We start from the raw sequence: 24,480 nt of genomic DNA, 5'->3' as shown, positions 1-24,480 counted from the left end.
GGGGAAGGGGCAGCGGCAGGCTGGAGCCCTGGCCAGAGGACAGTGCCTTGGGAACATGGGCTGTGCCCCTGCAGCTCCATTTGTCCCCAGCGAGGCGGGTCTGAAGCCACACCTGCATCCTTCGGGCACCTCGTCCCAAAGAGGGACTGGGAAAGCCAGGCCATGCTGTTCAGTGTCCCATGGCATACCTCAAAATTTTCCTGGTAGTATCACCCTACTTACAGACTTGGTTTTTTAGAGATTTAAGAAGATTGAAGATTAAATTGAAGATTTGTATTTCAATTACAACATTTTCATACTTCCAAAATATGATAAACAAAGAAAGGGACAGCTCTTCAGCTACCAAATCCTATGGGAATTGAATGCTAATACAACTGTTTGCTGAGACTATTCAGTTTTTTTTTCCGTTATTTTTAAGTTCATCCATCTCTGTATCCACAAACACACTCGAGTATTTCCTTGCAGAATAAAACCCCAGCACATCTTATTAAAAAATAAAAAAAAAGAAACCATGCCATGCCTCTAAGTCCCGCAGCAAAGTAAAAACTGAGACAAAGTTTCAGTCTTGCTCGCGGAGTTACCCACCACTCCGTGTACTTCAGCTACTGCATTATTTCTCAGTTTCATTATATATCTGTAACATTTTTAATTTCCTTTAGGATCACTTCTGTTTGGAGTGGAGCAAAAATGGAGGCGGAGGGGAGGTCTATTGATAGACATTACTTGAGCCACCAACTGAATGTGTGAAGCCACTCAGAAACCGTAGCATATATATGGGATACCCAAGAAAAAACAGGCAGAGAAATCCATTAAGCCTGGGACAGGCTCTTTTCACTTTTCCTTTTGTTCACATGACTAGTGCTGCTGTGACACTTTGTCTTGTACTGTCAGGAGGTTTTTGTAGCTTTGCTCTCTTTCTACATACCTGCAGCTACTACACAACCCGAGTAACTGGATAAAAATAAAACGCTTTCTGCCAGACCTGGAGTAAGAGAGAGCTGCTGGTCCTGCCAGGTGCTGGCTAAAACCAAAAGAAGGCACGAGTGAAGAGCCCCGCAGGTGTTCCATGGCTGTACACCGCAGGAAGAACAGTCCTGATGGGCAGGAAATCCTGCCAGGACACCATGAGCGCCAGGCCAGTCCTGCCGTTTGTCTGACTTTGGGCTTGTTCATCTTCCTGTGTAGCCTTAACCGTACAAATTTGAGCCATTTTCATTAACTTCTCAGTAGTTTTAAATTTCAGTTCAAAGCAAGGTATAAGAAAGATGGGGATAAACTTTTTAACAGGGCCTGCAGCAACAGGACACGGGGTAATGGTTTTAATCTAAAGGAGGAGAGGTTTAGATCAGAGGTAAGGAAGAAATATTTGACGCTGAGGGTGGTGAAACACTGGTCCAGGTTGCCCAGGGAGGTGGTAGATGCCCCATCCCTGGAAACATTCAAGGTCAGGTTGGACGGGGCTCTGGGCAACCTGGGCTAGTGGGAGGTGTCCCTGCTCACTGCGGTGGGGTGGGACTGGATGACCTCCGTGGTCGCTTCCAACCCAAACTGTTCTATGATTCAATGATTCTATGAAATCCTCCTTTGTAGGCAGTGCCTCGCACTGTAAACTCCTTCCATAAAAAAAAGGGAGATACATTCCTTTTGTGTTCTTCTAAATGGTGCTGAGACCCTCCTGAAACATGCTGAATGCCTTCCAAACCCAACGCACCTACACTCCTCAAGAGGACTCTCACTGGAACGGAGCTGGGAGGGTTATGAAATCGCAGTTCTATGCCTTGCATCGCCAAGGATCGTTGCCGACCCCTCACCCCACCAAAGAATCCAGGAGGCTTTCTCCTTACAGAGATGAAACATGATGAGGACACGCTGTTTAACATTTCCAGTGCAGTGGTGAGGCACCATAGTTTCAAGCTGATCCAAGAGAATACCTCTGATAATGGCTTTTTTGGAGAGAACCATGGACGCAATTGAGTTTATCAGATAGCGTCAAGAGAACAGAGTTGCCTTTTGCCCAGACTCAATTCTAAACCAATGTTCACATCAAATCAGACAGTCTGTAAAGAGAAGTGGTGTACATGGCAAGAACTGATTCCTCTCTAAAGTCTGACACTGTTAATTCATGCCGGTTTTTCCGCCTTAGGCATAAGCAAGGTTATTTTTTGGACAGTAGGACAAATGCATGAATACTCTGCATTTCTTTGCTATGTAACACCACTACCCTCTCTCTAAAGTTATATCTGTTCTTTCTGGCTTAAACTGTCTTATGGTTGTTGTTTTTTCTTAAACATATATAAAAAATGATATTTTTTTCTGAATATTGGGCACCACACTCCAACAGACATGCTAACAAATGAGTACAAATAAATACATAATATAGCTTCAGAGAATCGTTCTATAGCTTTGGAGAAGAGTGGCACATTTTGAAACACGATGGAAGCTTTACAGCTGGAGTTTGGCAGCATTTTCAGCCTATTAAAATCTCATAAGATCACTGAGATCAGGCATTGTAAAGATGTGCCAGATGATATATTAAATTTTAATCACATTTTAAAATAACAGTAAAAATTTTATTTAAATTCTTAATAAAGAATTAAGTCTTCAAAGTTAGCTCCTCTGGGATAAAACTACAATATGCTATTTCTTTATTATTGAATTTCATATTAAAACTCTCATGGCTCAGTGTCCCACGGTTTTTCCCCTCTGCAATATAATATCTAGTTTTGTACTGGAATGGATTAATTTGTACATTATTAGAGTGGGAAGTAACTTTACCTGATGGGGAAGATCAGCACTGGAAAAAGTATTAGAAATGTGGACAGTACGTCTTCCAAGTTAGGGGAGAAAAGGTAAACAGTGATATTAAAATTGATTTTATGTTTTGTTTTTACTGTCTTACTGTTCTTACTCTCAGAGTCTGCTTGCTTTGAGCAGCGTGATTCTGCAGATACTGATCACTTGTGTGTTTGGGTTGATGAGCATGTTCAGGGGGGTCTGGACACAAAATTCAGCAGCTATGTAATTAGTCGTCACGTGGTGGGGCATACAGTGTTCCCACCAACAGTGATAACCATACCATGCAAGAAAAGACCATTAAAGCCAAGGATGCAACAGACCTTGGTCTTCTGTGAGGGCTTCAACAGAGTCCCATAACACACCCCACCGCTTGGAGCCGCTGCTGGGGGGTGCGGGCAGGACGGCCGCACCGCACAGGGCTGCTGGCAGACCCTGGCACGATCCCGGGTCACCGGCCACGTGTTCAGACACCTCGCCGACAGACCTGGGTCACACCGTTTACACCTCGGGGTTGCCTACAGTCTTTGAGACTTCTCCTCCAGAGCAGGGAAAGGTCACAGTCCCTGGCATACGGTCGGCATTTATATCATTGTCCTGCCAAATGGAGGCAGGTCTGATGGCTTCGTAGCAATGGGAAACAGAGCGGGAATGGGGGGCAAGAACACACAGGTGTATTTCTAGAGTAACTTCCCACTGACTGGGAAGGATTATGCAGCTCCCATTTCCCAGGGGTCTCACACAGAAATTAAAGCTGGGCTCCTACTCCAATAATTCAATTATAGAAATGATGTACTGGACTTCTGCTGTTCCAGTTCTCCCTCAAACAACAGGCAAAGCCCAGCACCTGAGCATGTTTCTTGCAAGAATTATTACACAAACGAAGCTGCAGGATAATGCGTATTAGTGCCATGGGCAGAGCATGCTGCCAGAACAACATTTGCAGAACCCTAATTGTATTAACCCATGAATCACATTAAAACCAGCTAGAAATTATACTGATCTCTAAAGTACTGTTCTTCATGTTTGGCAGGTTTAATGCAGAGGTGCTGAAAATGAGATAATCCTCTTACCCTCGTGTCCTCAGCAAGTGGCTGAGAAAAGCTGGATTCCAGTCCTATGCTCAAGGGAGTCCCACCAATGTTCAGAAAACCATGCTGGCAAGTAGGAGTCATGAGCAGCCATGCCCTGCCCTATGGCCGCTTTTTTGTTAGGTAACAAATATCAAGGGCATTAACAAAAATTGTCAAGAAATAGACATTTTACCTTCACCTCACATTTCAACAGACTCCTAAGTGACAGAAATACCAAAACCCCCCTTCACCTATTTTGGTTGTACAATGTCCTACCACAGTCGGTTACACAGAAGGGGATGGGTTTCTTTACTTCTCTAAGTATGGAAGAATCACACGGTAATTTTTCTTACTTGTCTGTTATGCATAATTTTATACACATTAATGGTATTTTCAAACAAAAATGTAAAAAGCCCTAGACAACATGAATCCTAGGAGTTAGTTTAAAGTAGCTATTGATGCACTTAGGGTGAAGCTCTTAACAAAGAAAAAATACCCTCAAACCTGCACTGGCCCATCACTGGAACAAATGCCTGCGTATTACAATGCAGTTATAACTGCAGTACATAGAGATTTCTTGGCATCCTAGCATGAAACTTGTAAATGCTTTCAAAAATACATTGCATTGACTGCAGAGATGCGGTGCTGCTCATACCTTCTTACAACTACAGGTGTTTGGACCTTTCTTTACTGACTGTCCAATAAAGCAATATTCATGGATTGTTGGCGTGCTGCTATGGTAAGAGCAGTTTGAGTCCTTCCATTTGTGGATCACAGCTAACAAAATGTTAGTGAAACTGCTTCCAAGGATAAAGAGTGAATTTCCTGTTTGTGAGTGGGAAGTGTTAGTTGCATAGGAGCTACAAATAACTACTTCAGGTTTTAAGACAGAAGCAAACATTTTGAGAACTGACTTCAAAATTCCATGTCCAGCTAGTTTCCTAACTTACTTTTCAGTTCTGAATGCAAGACTTGAACTGCATTGCCAATGGCATGCAACTCTAAGAAATAATTTCCAACCTGCTATAATTACCGTTCTTCAGAACCCTGCCATTTAAGCACGAAAACGGGGCTCAGTCTGGAAAAATGCAGTCACTCGCCTTTCCTCTGCTCGTTGGACTTTTGCATGGCAATGTTCCCAACAGCTTGAGCACTGTAGCTGTAAAACGAGGTGGCATCATGCAACCGAACAACAGGACAGAATTCCAAGGAGACAAATCCACTGAGCACAACACTCCTGTCAATTAGAACATATCTGACGACCAAAAAACAATTTAACTTTAGTGAAAAAACCAGAGCTGAGTATTGTGCAGTCAGAAGAAATCTCAAAAGAATTATGCTAGCTGCCTGATTTTGAGGTAACTCAGCACCACAGACTCACTGCTGAGCATGTTATAAACGCAGGGGAAGAAAATCAGGAACTGTTCCTTTGATTTAAAAGCATTCTAGTGCTAAGAAACTAAAACCCCAGGATTCAGAAGCAACATTCCACACACGCTGTGTGGAAAACAAAACACAAGCTTAGAAGCAAAGATTAAATAATATAAAACACAGAACATGAAAGACTGCCAAACTCTTAATCCTATTAATCTACCAGCTTTAATCCTGGACTTTCTCATTAAAAAGTATCTCAGTAATGTGGGGTTTCTTCCGTGCGGAGGAAGGGGCGTGCAGCTATGAATGGAAATCTACAATAACATTATGGATGTTGTTCTACAGACTGCAGAGTATAAAGAGAGTGTTATTCTTCAGCTGAAATTAGGCAGATGTTGATTACTAGTCAAATGATGTGGTATTTGAGGCTTGTGAAGTAGAGAGAAATATTTCTGGTAACATGAGTAGCAGCTGTAAAAACAGTGCAGAAAAAGAAAACTGACCTTGCACAACATGAGGAAACATTGCTATTTTTTAGGTAATATTTAAGTTAAAAGAAAACCACACATCTGTTAAAAATACACTCACCTCTTCCATTTGAAACTTTATAAAATCTAAATTTTAAAACCTCACTCTTATAAATTGAATGTATTCTTCTAATTAAAAAAATAAAACTGCATAATCTCCTGGTTTAACAAGGAAGCCAAACCCAATCAACTCTTGCCTTCAACACCAGGAATTTTTGCATCCCAAGCCAAAACCAGAGATTCACAAAATCCTGACCCACCTGAGAGTCCTAATAAGCTTAAATATAGGCCTCCTACGTTCTGGAAGCCTCAAATGGAAATGCATTTGGGATGGAGACTAGCAGTTTTGTGTTAATAAAACTCAAAGGAGTAACCGAATTCTGCAAAGCATTTGCGTCGAAAAATAATACAGTGCAAAATAAGGTGCATATAAATGGTGATAAAATAATCCTTTGTATCTGCTTGATCAACTCCAGGATTATTACTGAGTTTTCCAAGAAGGTGAGTTGGAATGCAGTCATTATTTCTGAGTAAAAATGCCTTGACCAACAGTGAACAATGAAATATCCTAATTTATCAGCTAGAAAAGAAAGGGGTTTCGCTGCTGTCTCATGTAACTGACACATCTGCACTGTGGCTGTGTTAATTGGGTAGAGGGACCCCAACTGATTACCACGTTAAACCTTCTCAAATGCATTTGTGACCTTTCCCTTCAACGTGCAAGATGTAGGTCTAGCCACCATCTTTTTCTCCTTGTTTTCTGTTGGGTTACTAGAATTTAGGTCTGGCCCAATGCTGACTTTAAATAATCGTCAACTTCAGAAATTTTTGTGGAGTTCTTTTAGCCCAAGTGATAAAAGTTTACTACAAGGATTTGATTTTTTAGTTGCAAATATGATTGTTATCTCACTACACTTCCCTTCTCACGCAACTGGAAGCACTACCAAGACTAGGCAATGCTCTTCCATACATTGCATTCCGTAGAATAAAGGACAAAAGCCTGCTATTGCTACAGTTATCTTCTTCAACAAGCTCTGTGGTTACAGATCGAAAACACTTGTGTCCAAATACTCCACTAAGTGCCACTATTTTTCTTTCTTGTGGTTTCAGAAAGTGTGGTTCAGTTAATTACTGTGCCACGGATTCAGTTATTTTACAGACAGCTATAAGACAGCTATCAGGAAAACTAAAATACAAAGCAGGAAAAATAAAATTGTCTTTACATCCTAACTAGCATAAAGCTTTTCTGAAATAAAGATTTATTGACTTTGGGTCTAGGAGTAGCAGAAGAAGAGTGAATAGTAACAATCTAGACTTACTGTTAAAAATCCATCCTGCAAACACAGAGGAAAAGGTTTTTTGTTCAGATTCATTCAGTATTGGGCCAGTTTTGCTGCCACTGTGTTCTGTTTATATCTAGAATTGAACTAGTACAACAGCTTCACACACCTCAGTTGGGTTACAGTTTGGAAATGAAACTGCTGTTTGCTGACCTGTCTTGTTGAAAGATAAACTGATGGCTGAGCTGTTTGCTAAACACATTTGTTCTTTTTCAACTCTTTAAAAATCATTCAGTACCATCTCGCTTGGTTTTCAAAAGAGAAAAGAAAGGACAGGGGTTTAAAGCAAGGTTTCCACTCCCAAAAGAATCAGGATGATCTAGCATCTCAGCAGATACCCTGAAGTAATCACCTATCTCTCTCCTGAAGTCTGGATAATTAAAAGCTTCCATAATAATTCAGAAATCAACACTGGGAAAGAATGGTTGCAGTCTTCTGTACGTTGTAAGCATCAAAAGCCAAAACTGTGGAACACCTGCACTGTACGGCTGTGACAACATCAGACACTGGAAAGATTTGCCAGATTTTTCTCAGAGCAGTGCATTGTTCTATCCATCCCATCACCAAACTGGTATTATCATCAATAATTTGGATCTAGGAGTCATCGAACCATTTTGACAGAATGTTATCAGTTTCCTTTCAGTACCTAGACCCAATTTCCCATCTCCTGCCTCGCCCCCCACAAGATCTAGAGTCATCTGTGTAAGAAGCAAAAAAATATATGAATACTATGAAACTATTCTTAGTTTCCTAGTTTTTTAAAAAAACACAAAACAAAAGCAATTAATGGTTAAACATTTGGACACCCATGGCAGAAGAGGTCTCTAGCTGACTGGAAGTGCTTGACATAGAATGAATTATGGCCATTGGAAACCATAAAAAAGAAATGTATATATAATAGAAAGAATGAAACAGACATATTTTGCACTAAAAGGATGGAACCTAAACCACATGAATGCCCAATTCTTCTTTAAAGAAGTTAAAAATTAGTACAATAATGAAGTGAAGATGAAGCCGTTTCAGTGTTCCAGTAAATGTGTAACAATGAGATTCTGAAAGATCACAAAACAATTCAAGTCAATTTGCAAAATTGCAAGTTGCCTGTGAGTTTAACTCTGGTTACTTATCATAAATGAAGATGTGGATTTACACGCCTCCAAGCTGAAAACCAAATAACTGAAGCTAAGAAAAGCAGAGCAGTTTTTGAAAACACAGAGTACAAACCTGTCTGCGTGCAGTATGGATCAGCTCAACTCTAAATATGTGAAATGGAGTTCTAGCACTAGCAGAGCCTTTTTCTGGACTCAGAGCAGAGAAAAATGAAGAAAATTATAAACAAGAACAGGATAAAAACTAATGGCATTTTTGTGAGACTACAGTTGGCAAATCCTTGAGCATGAACAGAGAAACCAGAATATTTACTGTTACGGGACTTGCTTTGAAAAGGTCTTACACATTTCAGGTTAAAGGCAGCTCCTTAAGCCATAACATTATTCTCACGGCACTGGCACCCCATAGGATTACTCATTCCTTTGTTTCATTAAAACGCAGCAGACACAATCCCTGCTCCAAGCGACATATGCAACAGCTGCCAAGATTTCCAGAGCTACTCACCATCCCAATGGATACCCATAGTCTCTCACGCAGTGATCAGTATGTGAAAGCTCGAGTACCTATAGACAGTGCAGACACGTCTGCTGTACCTCATACCTCTCTTTTTCAGAGATTTCAAACAACCGAGAGAGCATTACTGCTAATTCTTTTGGAAGCCAACATATGCAAATCAAATACTGAATCACAAATGTAAGAAAATAAAAACCTTCATTCTCCTCAAAATTATTTCTAAGTTTCTAAAATAATCTGCTTTAAAAATATCAGAGTGCATGTAAACTACGTTAGGTATTTAATGACTTACTTTAAAACATTATTTTAATGTTAATCAACAACTTTTACCCTCTTTTGGACAAACTGCCTTCTTTTGGCAGCACTAGTGATACTTGTGAATTTAAGCCAAGGTTACGATGCTCCTTTTGTACTGCTAGTAGTCCTTTCACACACATTTTGAGAAATAATAACCTTTTCCATATACAGATAAATTAATACATACTACATGAATATTTAAGCAAGTTCATTTGCTTTCTTCATTTGTGAAACTCAAAGCCTTACAATAAGCAAATGTGGCAGTAGGTCTGTTATATAACTGCACAATTTAGCGTATCTAGTTAAAAACATGGCAGAGCTGCACAGGGAAAGTGGTGATGCTGTACAGATGGGGTAGTCACTCGAAAGTACAGAGCAAGACTTTTACAACCTCTTGTACATTTTAGAGGTCTTGTAAGCAACACAAACCGGTGGCCAATACTACCTATTCTATCTTTTCTGTCCTGGGCATTGCTTTGAAGTGAGTTCATTAGTTTTTGTCTGTTGTGACAAATTCTGTGCAGATTCCTCTTCCTTTCTGAGGTTAAGATTATTCTCCTTGCCTGCTGACTCTTTTCCCTCTCTGCGATACAAGTGAAGCATATGAAATGTCTAGTATCCAATCTAAGGAATATTTTTTGGTTGTATCTCTGTACTCAGGGAAACCAAGTATTCAGAACTGTTCTTGGGTTCCTCTAGCAGCTTTGATAGTGTCACTTGTCAGTATTCTTCTTCAAGAGACCAAGAGTCTGAAAGATTGGACCATAACATACTGGGTATGCTACCTATGGCATCTAGACCCAAGGAAGGTAGATGAAGTGTGTCTATATCCTCTCTTCGGACTTCTAGGCGTTTATCTCAGACCCCTACCATTATTTACCATGATTTGAGTTCAGGTGAATAAAGCAGATGACGCCAGTTCTGCCCACAATCTTCTAGTTAGCTTGCTTTCCAGTTTCTCACATTTCAGTTCTTGGCCAGTTACAGAGAGATTCCTGATTTGAACTGGGACCAAACCTGACCTGCACTGTTGTGTGCTGGCCAGAGTACTCTCAACATAGCAATTCCACCTGGAGCAGCTCTTTAGCTATAAGGAGGAATGACTGACGGTCCTTTCTGGGATTTCAAGCTTCTTCTCCTCTCCAATCTCATGCTGATCTGCTGACTTCACTCCCCCCAGAACTGAGGACGGGCACTGCTGAAAACCTCACTACCAGCTTCGCCCCTGTTCTTCTCCTAGAGAACACAAAGCACTTCAATACTTGTGTACTACCAGGACGGGGTGGTCCTGGGTTGTGCTGATTGCTCACAAAGAGCGTACAGAGCGTTCACACAACTCTTTCTTTTGTAATCCTATAGGTACCACTCTACAGATAATCACCCCCCCCTTTGGCTGCAAATGTTTGTGAACAGCCAGCCCTGGGCTTAGCTTTTTTCTGGCTGTAATGTCACTTGTGGCACTACCCACACTGTACTGCCATCTCCGGTTATTTCAAAGCAGTTTATCCCAATATTCAAGTGAAAGTCATCAGTATTACATCATGGATTAGTTAATGCATCAATTCAGGAAGTTTCCCTTATGATAATGCAAAACAAGTAAAGGCATATAAACTTAAGAAAGCCTTTTGTAATTAATTTAAATGAGGAATCTATGTTCTTAAAAACAGACAGGCATATCTTTATCAGATAGCGTAAAGTTGTATGAGCACCAGTGTGGTGAAAATTACCACCATATAAACTGGGTATTTACTATGAATTTCTGTCTGGCTACACCGAAGGCAGCAGGAAGATAACGCCCATTTCACAGCGGGGGTTACACAAAGAGCATCAGTGCAGAAGAGCACAAATAGAGTTTTACAAATGTTTCATAAGAAGCCTTTCCCCTCCCCACTCCTCGGAACAAAGAATGGAGATCTCAGAATGAAAGAAAGTGTATACGCCTGGGAGTAATCCAAGCCTATCATCCCAACAAGAGAAAAAAGCCGTTCCACGGAGCGACCCTGCATGGCCTGCAACGGCCGGGTTCATTTCTGCTGTTTCCTGGTTTACTACACAATTATTTTCGATTGCCGGACCTAGAAATTGACCTTTACAGCTTCAAACAAACAATTTGGACTCTGTTCTCCTGAATGGTCTTTTGACAGATGCTTTCAGCGAGCGTATCACCCCGAGAGGCGCCACAGCCACCGTCACATCACAACCGTGCTTGCAGCGGCGTGTGATCCGAACAGCGGAATGGCTGAAGCGCAGAACAGACACAACTGAACAGGAATGACTGCAGTTGCTGTAGTAGTGGTATTTACTGCCTTTGGGTATATAACATAGCTTTGGGTCTCACAATGAGGCCAAATCCAGAAGAGCAAACCTCCTTCATCAATCTCTTTTGAGAAAAGACAGTCTATATATAGGCTTGTGATAGAAGAGCTCACAAACCCTCCTCCCCCCAAAAAAACCAACAAGACTTTTGGACAAGAATAATTTTTGGATCGAAACAGCAAATTTTGAAAAAACTCCAGGTCTCTGCAGTTGGGGCTCCTACAGGTGTCACTGTGGCACATCCCCTTGCCCCATGTTCCGGGTGTGATCCTCCAGGAACTGGAGACAGTTACGCAGCAAGTAATCTACCGCACCCCAAGCAGGAAAAAAAGTCTGAAAGATAGAAGCTTTAAGTGATCTTACAGTAAAAGAGTGAGCAGAAACAGCTGCATATTGTGTATGCAAATGTTTTCATTTTGGTGAAAGGACGTATTTTTATATATAAGAGTTCATTTAAATAAAGGGGCCTGCAAAATGATGTACATACATATTACGTATCCTTAGTTCTGCTTTATTTCATACTGCATGCTCTGACTGATGTGTCATTTCAGAAAAACATTTCTGTTTTCTATTTTGGCACATTTGCACATGCTTTCTTCTGTCTGTTCCCATAAATATTTGGGATGCTGTCCTCACCCTATCCACATAACTACACTTATTTACATCCATCTCCTTGTGCCACTTTTTCCTGGTCCCTACAAAAGCAATAGCGTTTGGCAACAGCTTAACTGAAGAGTCAGAGACACATGAAAGAGACAGGTAGATATAATTGCTCAAAGATCACTCCTCATATTTTAGCAATTAAATGAAAGGGCTAAACTGAGGCAATAAAATAAAGAGGAAAAAACTGCTGGATGAGTCATTATCCCAACCTTGTTCGGAACTCTTTAGTAATTTACATTTTTCCTGTCAACATACTTTTTTAAGCCTCATTTCAAGGTTTTTGTAGCAAAGCTGATTCTGATTATAAACTTCATTAAATAATTTTTCCTGATTTCTTGAGAGAAAGACTGCTTAAAAATGAAGATGACATTTCTGTTCAGACAGTTACACCGTAGTCTGCAATCAGCCTAAAGCAAACTGGAGGCTCCAGCTGAAACACAGGTTCTGCCTCAAGATGCCTGTGTGAAGGATGTTGCTACTCCTAGTTTTGATCTCAAATGTAAAAATGATCTGGACATGCCAGGACTCACTGCTTGTTTTCCAAATGAGGACTGGCCTACCCCAAGCAGCAAGGAATGCTCCGCAGAAAGGATGGAGCAGAATCAGAGACTTCCATTTGCAGTTTAGGGAGCTGCTTATTTTTGGTGCAGTCTCACCAATGGAGGCACCGTTTCTAAAATTTGCCAGTGGCCTTAGAGGTGCATAAAATGAGATAAACCCCGGTGCAAACCAGGAACACAGACAGCTGGCACAGACCCAGGAACGGGGCTTCCTCTGCATCCACAACCACACATCTGTGTTCATGGACCTCAGAACCTCTCGCAAGGCTGAGGGACAGGGTTTAGCCCTTATTCTTACCAACAGCAGCTAAGGCATCCCAGCCTGGAGAGCCTTGCCCTTCTGCTCATTAACCTACCTATGGCTGAAGGGCTGGAGCTCATCAGTGATGGAGTTTCGCCTTAAGCTGCAAATCCTAACCAAAAATACATGCATTTACAAATCGTAGGTATTACACAGCTTATCACTGATACAACGAGAACTGTGGCGCAGCTACTATTTCAAACTGGATGCGTACATCATGATAATCATCTATAAATCTCTTCATTCTAGAAGACAGCGAGGTACTTTTCTGCTGATAGAAATCATACCACAGAAACAAAAATACTGAACTAAACCCAACTGAAATAAAGCAACAGTTTAGTAGTAGTCCTGTATTTCTCATAGTACTGTGATCTTAACACACTTGATTCTTTGTTCAGGATGTAGCTCGAGCGTTTTTAGAGTCCAAAGAGAGATGACAAAAGAGGTTTTCAAAGGTCCAGGTGTCTGCCTCACTATCTGTCCATCTTTAAAATTTATACACTTCTTAGCAGTATTTTTATTTTTACTCATATTTTTTAACATTTATATATTTAAAATAAGGATGCACGTAAGCAATTACAATTTCTTGTTCTTATGTCCAGTAATATCTTAAATATTTTATTAAGTATTTTTCATTATATAGTTGCTGATATGTAACAGATTCTGGGGAAAAAAAAAAATCTCATTTATTCATTGGTTTTTACCTTCTCCCTCACCTTATCCCTATTTCTTAGGATAATCAAGTTCCTCTGGAGAGAGTAAACTCCAATTTGCTTTCCTTTTTGAAGGAGCAATAAAGCTGATTACTTTTGTTGAGTAAAGTTGCCTGTTGTCCTGGTTCAAACAATAGTACTGTGACCGACAGATTAAGGAAAAAAGCTAAATAGCATCGTCTTAAAACTTGTGTAAGTACAAGAATACTATATAACTTAGTATCATAAAGAATATATTACTTAATAATATTAATGTCTAACAATTACACTAATTCTTCACTAAGCAGTTTTCCCTTTGTTACTGCCTTAGAAATAACTCCGAGTCTAAAAAGATATTACATTTAGGGAACATATGAATTTCAGTGGACAAAGCACAAGGATTTACTTTATTCTGGTTCCATCTATATCTACAACCTGGCATGGGGCCTTCAGTATACTTCTCAAATTCCTTGTGCCTCCTCTCCTGTGAAAAAGATGGTCCTATTTCATCGTGTATGTCACTGTAGTGGGGTAAAATTAATGTAATGGCAGTGAATTTTTTGTAGAAAAAGCCCCTAGTATAAAGAATTCCTCATGAGCATAAAAATCTCCACTACGCGAGGTGATGGTTATTTACAGGTAAATAATTAGTGTAGCTGATTTCAGAGAGAAACCACACAGGATTGGGAAAGCTGCGGTTCCTTATTGCATATAAACACTTCTGTGTTGTGTAAAACCCAACACTTCTCCCCTGACTGTATAAACAGAAATATACCTGATGTTACACGAAACGAGTTCTGTCCCTTACCCAGTTCAAAATTACCTTGTGTTGATGTAGAAATGGTTGGGAAATGTTTATTATTCAGGAAAGAAGGAATCAAAATACTCTGAATGCATTTCTAATAACGAATGTCCCGTCGCCAGGCTGATTTACCAAACAGAACATTGTCCCCTATGATGACATTGTGCCGTGACACCAGCCATCGGGGCAGCAGCTGCTCAGAGAGGGGCAGCTCCATGCGTAATTGTGGGAGCCGATACCTGCCAGAGCAGTTTCTGTCCTGGGGCTCCACCAGAGCCCCGTGTGGCTTGGATCCCAGTAAATCCCTTCCAGTTCAGCTCTCCGAGACAGCCTTTGGCTACAAAGTGGGGATAAGAGTTTACATTTTATAAAAGTACCATGAGTGCCAAAATAGAAGCTCTGCAGAAATGCTACATCCTGCTACTGAAATATGAGCGTGAATGGCTTTTGAAAAACATCATCTATTGCTAATGCAGAGTGAATCTGAGGCAGACAGAATTACTGGCACCAGAACACAAATGCTCTGCATACGTATTTCATACACGCAGATCCCACAGAAGGAACCAACAACTGCCGGACAGATAAAATGACACTACTGCACTGATCATCAGAGGTTGTTCTCCGTCACACAGAGGAGGAACCCAGCCAGCCCTGCTGTACTTGAAATCATTTATTGAAAAGAAGTGCAGACGGGGAGGAATCCTGAGTTCTAACCACGCTCTGAACCACGAGCGGAGAGGGCCCAGGAATGCTCCGTCAGGAAGTGCTTGTGGTTAGAAACAGAAGCAACCACATGAATGAGAGGTTTTAGGAGACAGCTAGACGACACTGATTGAAAAAAAAAATATCGAAGCACAGAAAAAAGAAAACCAAGAAGGATTAAAAGGCCCCAAAAGAACTGTGTGCCTTTAAATCTGGTTTCAGGAGAAGAGAAACATAAAACCCAAACTAAAAACTCAGATGTCCCGTAACAATGAAACTTGCTTGTCATTAAAAAAAAAATAAAATAAAAATCTCAATTTGGTCTTCCTTCGCCATCTGGAAGCTTTCTCTTAAACAAACAAATGAAACACACACAACATAAAAATAGTTTTCATTTTCTTCTACACACCCAAAAAAAGATCCCTTAATGACGAACCCCCAAGCATTATACTCTCAGCCTTACATAACTCCAGGGAGACCCTTTGAGCTATCATCGATCATCTGTAATGTTCTTCTCAGATGTTAACACGTATGATTTAATAAAATGAGTGATGTTTCAACATTAAACACAGGGGGAAAAGTAGTTTTAATTATCCTACAAATGTTTGCATTGAGTAGGCAGGAGGAGATTTCCTGCCTATAAACCATGTTACGGTATTAAGAAAATAACAGAGCTAGCTCACTGTTGTCTTTCTCCTTACCTTCTACAGGGAATGAACTCTTTAATGAGCAAACCTTTTTTTTAGGAAGTAATGATGCAAAGGAAAGCGACGCAAAAGAAAACACCATGATTCCAATTGGACCTTTCCAGCAGTGCAGCACACACAATCCACAACACTTTTGTCTGGAATTAGATCAAAGCACTGAAGCAGCACTGTTAATTTGTGGGAACATAACACATCTGCAGAGGATTAAAGAGATGCTGCCACTTCGCATTTGAAATGAGGAATTTGCTGCTCCTACTTAAAAGAACTCTTCCAATGCAATCCATAAGTCGAAACTGCTCCTTTAAGAGAGTTTAAATGGCTTCAGAGGAGGGAGTGTTGTGCCAAAAGACAGAGGGCTCAAGCTTTGAAGCTGGAGGCATCTGCATCATGTTGATGATTACATCTAGTTTGCTCTGCTAATAAGTGAGGAAATGAGAACTGGCCATTATGGGATGGGGCTGACCTCTGGCTGTAAGGAAACTCGCAGTCTGGGTTTCTTATTCCTTGTCTTTAGATACCATATTTAGAGGTCAATCTATCAAATAAATGTTTTTGGGGAAAGCATGATTTTGATGCCAAAAGATTTTAGTCTGCATCAGCTTTATTTTTTCCCAGTGAACATCAAGTCTGAGGATTTCACTGGAAGAGTGGCCAAACCCTGGCAGAGGGGCTGAGGAAGGCTGCAGAATCTCCATTCGTGTAGATCCTCAAAACTCAGCCGGACACAGCCCTGAGCATCCTGATTCAAGTTCAGTGAGGGGTTGGACTAGACCTCCAGAGGCTCCTTCCAACCTCCCTTATTCTGTGAAACGTCATGCCTGATTCATACTAATTTTGATAGAATGGTTTCTGTCATCAAGAAAAATAAAAACAAAGTAAAAAAGAAAGTGATTTTCTTAGCAAATTCTAAGAAAGATTCTTAGAATCCCGTTATTCTCTGTGCCTAATAGTCCTGCTATATTTAAACAGCATGTACAAAAGAGATGTCTCAAACAAACAGATAGGAAAAGAAACCATTTCTTCTTTCATAAAATCTCATACTTTCCTTGTTTATTTAACGAACAGGAAATAAATAAAATGTGCCAAAAGAGGGGTAATTGATTTATACAGGTTAACACAACTAATGACGGGTTATGTTAAGAAAAATGCTAAAATCTACAGTCTCGGAAAAGTGAATGAAAGACTATTCTCTTCTTGTCTTCTGATTTCAAGCATAAAATTGATGCTTTAATCTTGCCTGGCATGAGTGTAAAATTCAAGTCTACTTAATTAATCAACAGTTCTTCTGCCATCAACAGAAGTGTCCCTTTCCTTTGCCACTGATTATAATGATGGGCATTTTGTAACATTTTATGGGATTCAAGTTTTCCGAAGATTTTGATGGACAGTTTTTGTCAAAACTGAGTGGTAACTTAATTCAGATTTCCAGATTCATGGAAATTCAGATTTATATCACAGGCAGCCCATTTATTTTTCTTTTCGGGAGTTAACTCAATTTAGTGTTCTTGTAGTAACAAGCCTTAAAATCTACTTCAGATAAGGTGTAAAAACAATGCTAAAATCTATCAATATAATTTTCACTATTGCTTGTAAAATTAGGCATTTGCTTATTTGCATTTAAATCTTTTCCTCTATTACAGTGATTCGAGCAAAAATAACCAGCGAAAAGGTGGTTCCTGCCAGTGATGATCCTCTTGATACCCACAAAATGATCCGGTATGAAATCAAACAAATAAAGGTACATGGAATCACTTAGCTATTTTGAAAGTTCAGTGCTGATACCCTGTGTATATGACTACAATTTCGCCCTAAATGCTTTAACCTGGAACAGGTACCTGCTGCCTCCATGGTTAGACCTAAGTGAACTACACAGAATAAATAAAAGTAGGGCTGAAAAAGAGAAAAGGAAAAAAAAAACCAAAAAGCTTCATGAATTACTTGCTAAACTATAATTTTATGACAATTTTTGTCATTCCCAATTGTTTTATGAAGCCTATGACACATACTGCAATCTGTGAACAGTGTCCAGGGCATCTGCTGTTTCTGGTGGACACGTGCTCACCTCTGTTGCATGAGGAGATTGCAACTCTCTGCCTGCATGATGCGAACGTTATAAACAGCGGAAAGCATTTCCAGCTGAAATAGCAAGGAGCTTTGTTCGTAAATGAATAAGGATATTTGCAGAAACAGGAGTCCTTCCTTGATATCCAAATAAAAAAATCTCCATGCGTACGAATGTTGCTAGGAAAGCAAACACAAAGTGGGAGCACCCAAGAATACAGTCATTCAGAACCTCACTGCATTTTTCCATTATTCCTTCAGTTCTATTACGGAGACGTATTAACTAAAGTACTTTAAGAAGACATAGCTTGATCCCATCCAAGTCACCACCAAACTCTCATTGTTAAAAACAAGATCGTGACTTACCTGTTTCTGGAATACACAACCAATAGGTGGTCTCTTTCCATTAAAATGCATTGGTGGGAGGTTTTTTATTTTTGTTTATTTGTTTGTTTGAAGTTCTCTAGGTGGTTTATCTCTCATTTTTTCAGATAATATTATTTTGCATTATTTGCATTAATTTGTATTATTACATTTACTGGGATCACTGTGAACAGCTTTGTGCTTTCAAAAAAAAACCAGTCCTTCAAATTGTATCAGTAGATCACATCCCAGGAGTCTTACTAAGAAAAATCTATAGTAAACAAGAGTATCTCAAAATATTCACAGACATGGTTATCACACGTGACTCCTGTTAGGGTTTTATAGCAATTTCAACAAGCCAGTTATTTTTACCTTTTCAAAGCAAACCCCAAACCATTCCCCATCTCCCAAGTTTTCATCAGTGGAGGCCTGTTCAGACTCAGGCAGCAGTACCAGGTCTTTACTCCGTTACACTGAGCTTCAGAAGGCAGCTCAGCGAGGACTGGGCAAACGAGAGAGGTTTCTTTTCTAATAAGCGATGCTCTGCGTCATTACATCCACGTTAGACTAAAGGCAAATGGGTCACAACGGTCCCACCCTTCAAACTCCCGCTTCTGGCCAGAGGAGAGTTAAGAAGAGGCGAGGGCTCAGCTGCGCTGGGACCAGCTCCCTGCTCAACCGCTCCAGCAAACCCAATAAAAGGATTTTTGTTTGAAACCCCTGCAATACAGAGCGGGTGAGTGAACCAGAGCTTCTGCAAACTGCAGATCTTTTGTGGGGTGGCTCGTAAATTCACTGTGGCGCTGAAATAAATCCACAAAGGCTACTTCGCCTGCGTCTGGTAAATCATACAGGGACTGAAAAAGAGGGAGGTAACCTGGTATATTGTGAGCATATAATTCAGAGGTGGCGTGCGGGTAGCAATTAAACAGGATGGGGTATACTAAAAAATTACTGAGAAATATTCCCATGTAAATGAACAGCAGGTTAATAGGGAAGTGTTTTGGGTAACGCTGTAAGGACCGCATCCAGTAACATGAGTAAAGAGAGCCAGGAACTGTAAATAGCTCATGCTTGTCAACATTTGGTAAGTGCCAAATAATCAATTAAAATAATATAATGTTATATTCAATCGGCCAGATTTGGCCACCCCAAAGGAGTGGAGTAATTCACAGGCCAATGAACAACCTCACAGCAACAGCTTGTCAGGGACAGTCAGACTGAGCCTCAGCCGTCAGAGACCCATTTGTGCATCTCAGTGTCCTGGATAACTGAGGACGTGGCTGACCAGAGCAAGAACTTGATAACACTATTTCTTACCTTTTCCTTCAGATGATAACATTTGAAGGAATCTAAATGAACAGTCAAATGTCAGAATATTCTGTTTTTGCTATTACAGTCTCTCTTCTCGAGTGCTTACAGACCCATTTCTCACATCGCCAATTTGCTGACCTGCAGTTCTGATAAACCAAACAGTCCTTTGAATGTCAGTGGCACCGCCCAGGTGTTTCTGCTCACCCTGTGCGTAAACATTTACAGGATTGGGGGATATGAGAATTCACTTTAAATAACACAGAAAGTAAGAATAGACGCTCTCATCATCTCTTTGGAGCTGTAAGAACTACCAAGATAATAATTATCAACTCAGTACTGGTTTTGGTTTAAGCCACACACACATTAACACATCCCTCAGCAATACGTCCCCCTCTTGGAAAAGAAACAGAGAACCTAGAGAGGTTACACCTCACTGCAGCTGGCAGTGCAGCGAAATGCTGCTGTGTCTCTCTTATGTCGCTCTCTGGGCTGTTTGACACGTAACATCAGTGTGGCTGGTTTACACCACTCCTGTTACAGAAATTATATTTCTGTTATTTTAAATTCAGTTCTTAGCACTCAAACATTGGTATTTTTGGACAGAAATATTAAATATGATTTTGTTATTCATTTTCAGAAATAAAAGAACAATGATGAGGTTTATTCATTTTATATATGTTGGCATGTTAAGAAGCCATGGATTTTTTCTGCTACTGTTTTATTGCAATACTTACAGCATGATACTAAAGAGAGAAGAAAATATGTGATTCACATGTAATTGAATATTAATCTTCATATTATTGTTATTGACTCGGTCATCATGCTTACTGTGAGGAGCCAGCTAAATATCAAAACAGTGCCACTAGCTTGTGTGACACTTTGTCCTCTATTATCAGAGTACTGAAGTAAGGGCCAAGGTATTACTGTCATACATGAAATCTGCACATTTCACCAAATTAAACTACTATTAGCAAAACTGCTAAGTATTTTCCACACAAGCTGCACAGATGGAAACCCACAGAAAGAATCAGCCTTCTCTGAGAAGAAGGTGGAGCCCCTCACAGGGGAACATGAGGAGGTATTTAAGCTAAACACAGCAATATCCACACTTCACAATGATGCACCCAGCTTTAAAGCTGGATACTCATCACTCTGTAAAGCTATGATACAGCTGAAGAATCTTGGAGAATGAAGAAGACAGAAGAATGTCATTATTATAACAGGAACGTGCCCGAGCCACTGAAAGTACTACAGATAGTCTTGAGAAAAAGCACTAGCCACGTACTGGTCTGGGATACACACCCCAGAAGGACAGGGACAGTGTCAGTATAGACTGCAGTATTGGGCTCACGTCCCCCTGTTCTCCCAGTTCCTCACCCTGCTTTCCCACCTCAATGAAGTCCTACCAGAACCTCAGATGTAAATGGCACATACCACAGCGCAGAACCAAATCCAGACATCTTACTCCTCGACAGATTGAGAAGTTCAAATATGATTTACTGAGTTAAAGAACTACAACATTAAGAAAAGCTTTAACAAATATCTAGATCAAAATCTGAGATAGGTCAGACTGTAATTTTAAAAAAAAACAACAACCTAAAAACCAGACACCAAACTCAAATAAACATTAACTAGATCTCCATTATAAGTGGCCATGGATATTTCTCTCTCTTTTGATAGCCAAGTCAATTTGTGCTGTCTGCTTCATGCCTCTTAATTTAATTTAGATCCCATGATGAGCTATTAAAAGAAAAGCTGTGCCCAAGCAAAGGTTCCTGAATGCAGGGAGAACTCAGATCAGAGGATGCTTGTTTGCCTAGCTACTGCGTACCAGCCATCTGCATCTAGTACCCGCTCCCTGCGTTAAGCAGACTGAAGCGCAGCAGAAGCCGGGATCCAAGTTTCAGAGGCAGCAGGGATCCAGCGGCTCTCGCAGGAGTGGGGAGGGCCTGGGGCTCCCCCAGGTGCTGGGTCAGCACCTGGGGAGATCCCCACAGCACCCGGCAGCCTGCGCCCGCCTCCTCCTGTGCCCATCTTGCTGAGAACTGTTACACTGGGCTGACATACCAGGCTACTTTTATCTAATAACATTAGACACATTTTCATCATCATGATACATGTCTTCTATACTTTTCACTGCTGCTTTGTACCGGACACCGGTTTGGGTTTTGGTTTGGTGTGTTTGTTTTTTCTACTAAGTATTTCACATTCACAGCTAATATTTTTGGATAAGAAGCCCAATGACAACAACTTTGGCTTTTTTTTTATTCCATCAATAAGGCTTCAGAAAAATCAACATACTACAGTGTGTTTTCTAATGCCTTGTACTATTAAAATCTCCTGAGAGATCTTGAGTAACATGAGCACATTTTCCAGTGACGCCAGCTGCAGCGGGGAGAGCTCGCCCCCGGGAGCCATAAGCCCTGCCATTGTCCACAGCTGTCATCACACAGCATGCTGTCACTGCGCGGGGCCCCCGAAGTGCCAGGGCTTCGGTTATGTCATATTAGGTGATGACAGGCATCCCAAGGTGGATTCGCATCTTATGGTTCCTTCTCACATTTGGACACTACTTAATTTGTTTTGATCTTTTAATGGCTTGCCTTAGGAATTATTTTCCGCGTTGGCAATTTGTGCTGCAAATGGCGCAGCCCATCTGAGCACAGCTCAGGCTTTGATTCTGAACCTACCCACTCTGGTGCTGCAGCCTGTAAATTCTAAGAGCTGGATCCCAGCAATTTTTCCAACAGTTATTTGAGAAGGTCAATTGCGGCAAAATTCTGGATGTGGAAAACCAGCTTGCTTTAATGAGAGAATATAAACAATGTTCAGCTTCTGAGAGTGTTTCATGTCCTTGAAGATACACACCATTACGCTGATCAAGATGAAATTTCCCGTATTCATATACTGAGAAATTTCTGCAGCACCTTGTTTGAGATGAATGCTGTGCCTGCATTACCCCTTAAATGGAAGATGCCAGTAGAATATAACCTGAAGAGAAAGCATTAAAGAGCCATTAAAAACACTGAAAAAGCACATTTTAAAACCTATATTTTTTTAAAAAGGAAGACCTAATTTCCTTCTAAAAATAAAGGATACATTTCCCTTAGTGTAGAGAAGGGGTCTCATTGTTGGTATTTGCTCATGTACGTTCAGACTTCAGAGCCTTTTTTAAAGAGCTGCACCATATACTTCTGTTATTTGCTGTTTTTTCGTGTTTGATTTCTACTACTGACTTCTGTTTCTGATCATTTTCAGATGTTTAAAGGATTTGAAAAGCTCAAGGATGTCCAGTATGTCTACACCCCTTTTGATTCGTCACTCTGTGGAGTGAAACTAGAAGCTAACAACAAAAAACAGTATCTTTTGACAGGTAAAATATAACAAAACTAACGCTCCTAATAAAACCAGAAGTAACTGCTTAGATTGATGTCACAAAAATACGCCAGCCCTTGTTAAAAAATAGCATATTTATGTGCTATCTAAATAATGCAAACACAAAAAAATGTACAAATTGGGTAAAGCTGTACTTACTCTGCAATCTTACATGTTTTGCATCCTTCATCCAAAGATTTTAAAGCAGTTTCATAGGAAATTGAAGTCAGTAACTATGTAATTAGTAAATAGGAAGTATGCCATTATTATTTGCTTAAAAGCAAGAGTACTGATTTTCCCAGGAATGCAAACATATTTATTGACACAACACATGCCTATCTGTATACAGATGTGAGGTTCTAAGCACGGACTTTTCTAGAGAGTCCTGAAATTTAGTTTAACATACTACTGCATTTTCATCCATCCCTGGCTGGCAGATTATCAGCTGCTTTTGAAAAATAGCCTTCTTCAATCTTTTACATATTTTCAGCATGCTGTCAGCAGAATAGTTCTCTCAGTTACAACTACATTCATTGAAAAAAGTGTGAAATGTGACTAATTTGGCGCAATTAGTTAAAAAATTCAGGTATTCTTGCAATCTATTTCAGTATTTAGAAAACAGTTTTATTTGTTTGCCTTATTTTTCTTATGCATAGGCCAAATTTTAAATGATGGTAAAGTCCTCATCCACCTCTGCAACTACATTGAACCATGGGATGATTTATCCTTGTCCCAAAAGAAGAGTCTGAATCAGAGATATCAAATGGGCTGTGGCTGCAAAGTAAGTACAGAACAAAACACTGTCTTGTGGTGGAGCCTGCCTTACAGGCTGTTTTCACTGGTGGAGACTGGCTTTTTATGCAGCATACATTTTATGCTATTTGAGAATAAATACAATTTTAAAGAAACCTGCAATGTACTGAATTAATGTCCTATTTCACATTTAGATCACCACCTGCTACATGGTGCCCTGTTCCATCACGACACCCAACGAGTGCCTCTGGACAGACTGGCTGATCGAAAGAAAGCTATATGGGCACCAAGCCAAGCATTATGCCTGCATCAAGAGGAGCGATGGCACTTGCAGCTGGTACCGAGGGGGTCCTCCCCCAGAGAAAGAGTTCATTGATATCAGTGAACCTTAAAATGGTCACTTCCTAAAAAGCCATGGAGTCTAATTCCATCCGACATTGCACGCTCACAGCTTCGAACTGCCATCGTCTAATCTATCTGTTGCTTAGAAACAAAAACAAATTGTCCCGTACAGCTAAAGTACGAGTCTGGGGAATTGGCGCTCGCGCAAGATGAGGAACAAATCTCCTGGAGGTAGCTACTCTGTAAAGTTATGCTTTGTACAGAGAGGCCCAAGCCAAGAAGGCTCCTCTGTGTCCTCTAAGGCATAACCAGTTTCCCTTTTACCTATATGAATGTACAAGAACAAAAGAAGTGCCAGAATTTTGCCCCCTATTTCTGTTAACCTACAGATTAAGAGAGCCCCATGTTTTACTCCAAATCTTTCTGATGAACTACGGAATGTTTTATAGAACTATTTTTTTCTGTATGAAAGTCTTCTGTTACAAAAGAATTATTGTACAGT

General features: G+C 40.4%; 1 protein-coding gene across 1 annotated transcript in view; it reads left to right on the top strand.

Moving 5' to 3' along the window:
* The window catches only part of TIMP4 (TIMP metallopeptidase inhibitor 4), a 26,591-nt gene extending 2,111 nt beyond the window's left edge, over positions 1 to 24,480 (top strand). Inside the window, exons 2-5 of the mRNA XM_010075755.1 lie at positions 17,411 to 17,508; positions 22,767 to 22,881; positions 23,540 to 23,664; positions 23,831 to 24,480. Coding sequence (XP_010074057.1) covers positions 17,411 to 17,508; positions 22,767 to 22,881; positions 23,540 to 23,664; positions 23,831 to 24,028 — 536 coding nt within the window. The 3' untranslated portion in view covers positions 24,029 to 24,480. The remainder of the gene's footprint in view (positions 1 to 17,410; positions 17,509 to 22,766; positions 22,882 to 23,539; positions 23,665 to 23,830) is intronic.

The sequence above is a fragment of the Pterocles gutturalis genome, unplaced genomic scaffold (genome assembly GCF_000699245.1).
Source record: "Pterocles gutturalis isolate BGI_N339 unplaced genomic scaffold, ASM69924v1 scaffold40306, whole genome shotgun sequence".
Lineage (NCBI taxonomy): Eukaryota > Metazoa > Chordata > Aves > Pterocliformes > Pteroclidae > Pterocles > Pterocles gutturalis.
Note: the sequence above shows the minus strand (reverse complement) of the source record. Positions and strands in the feature narration are given on the sequence as shown.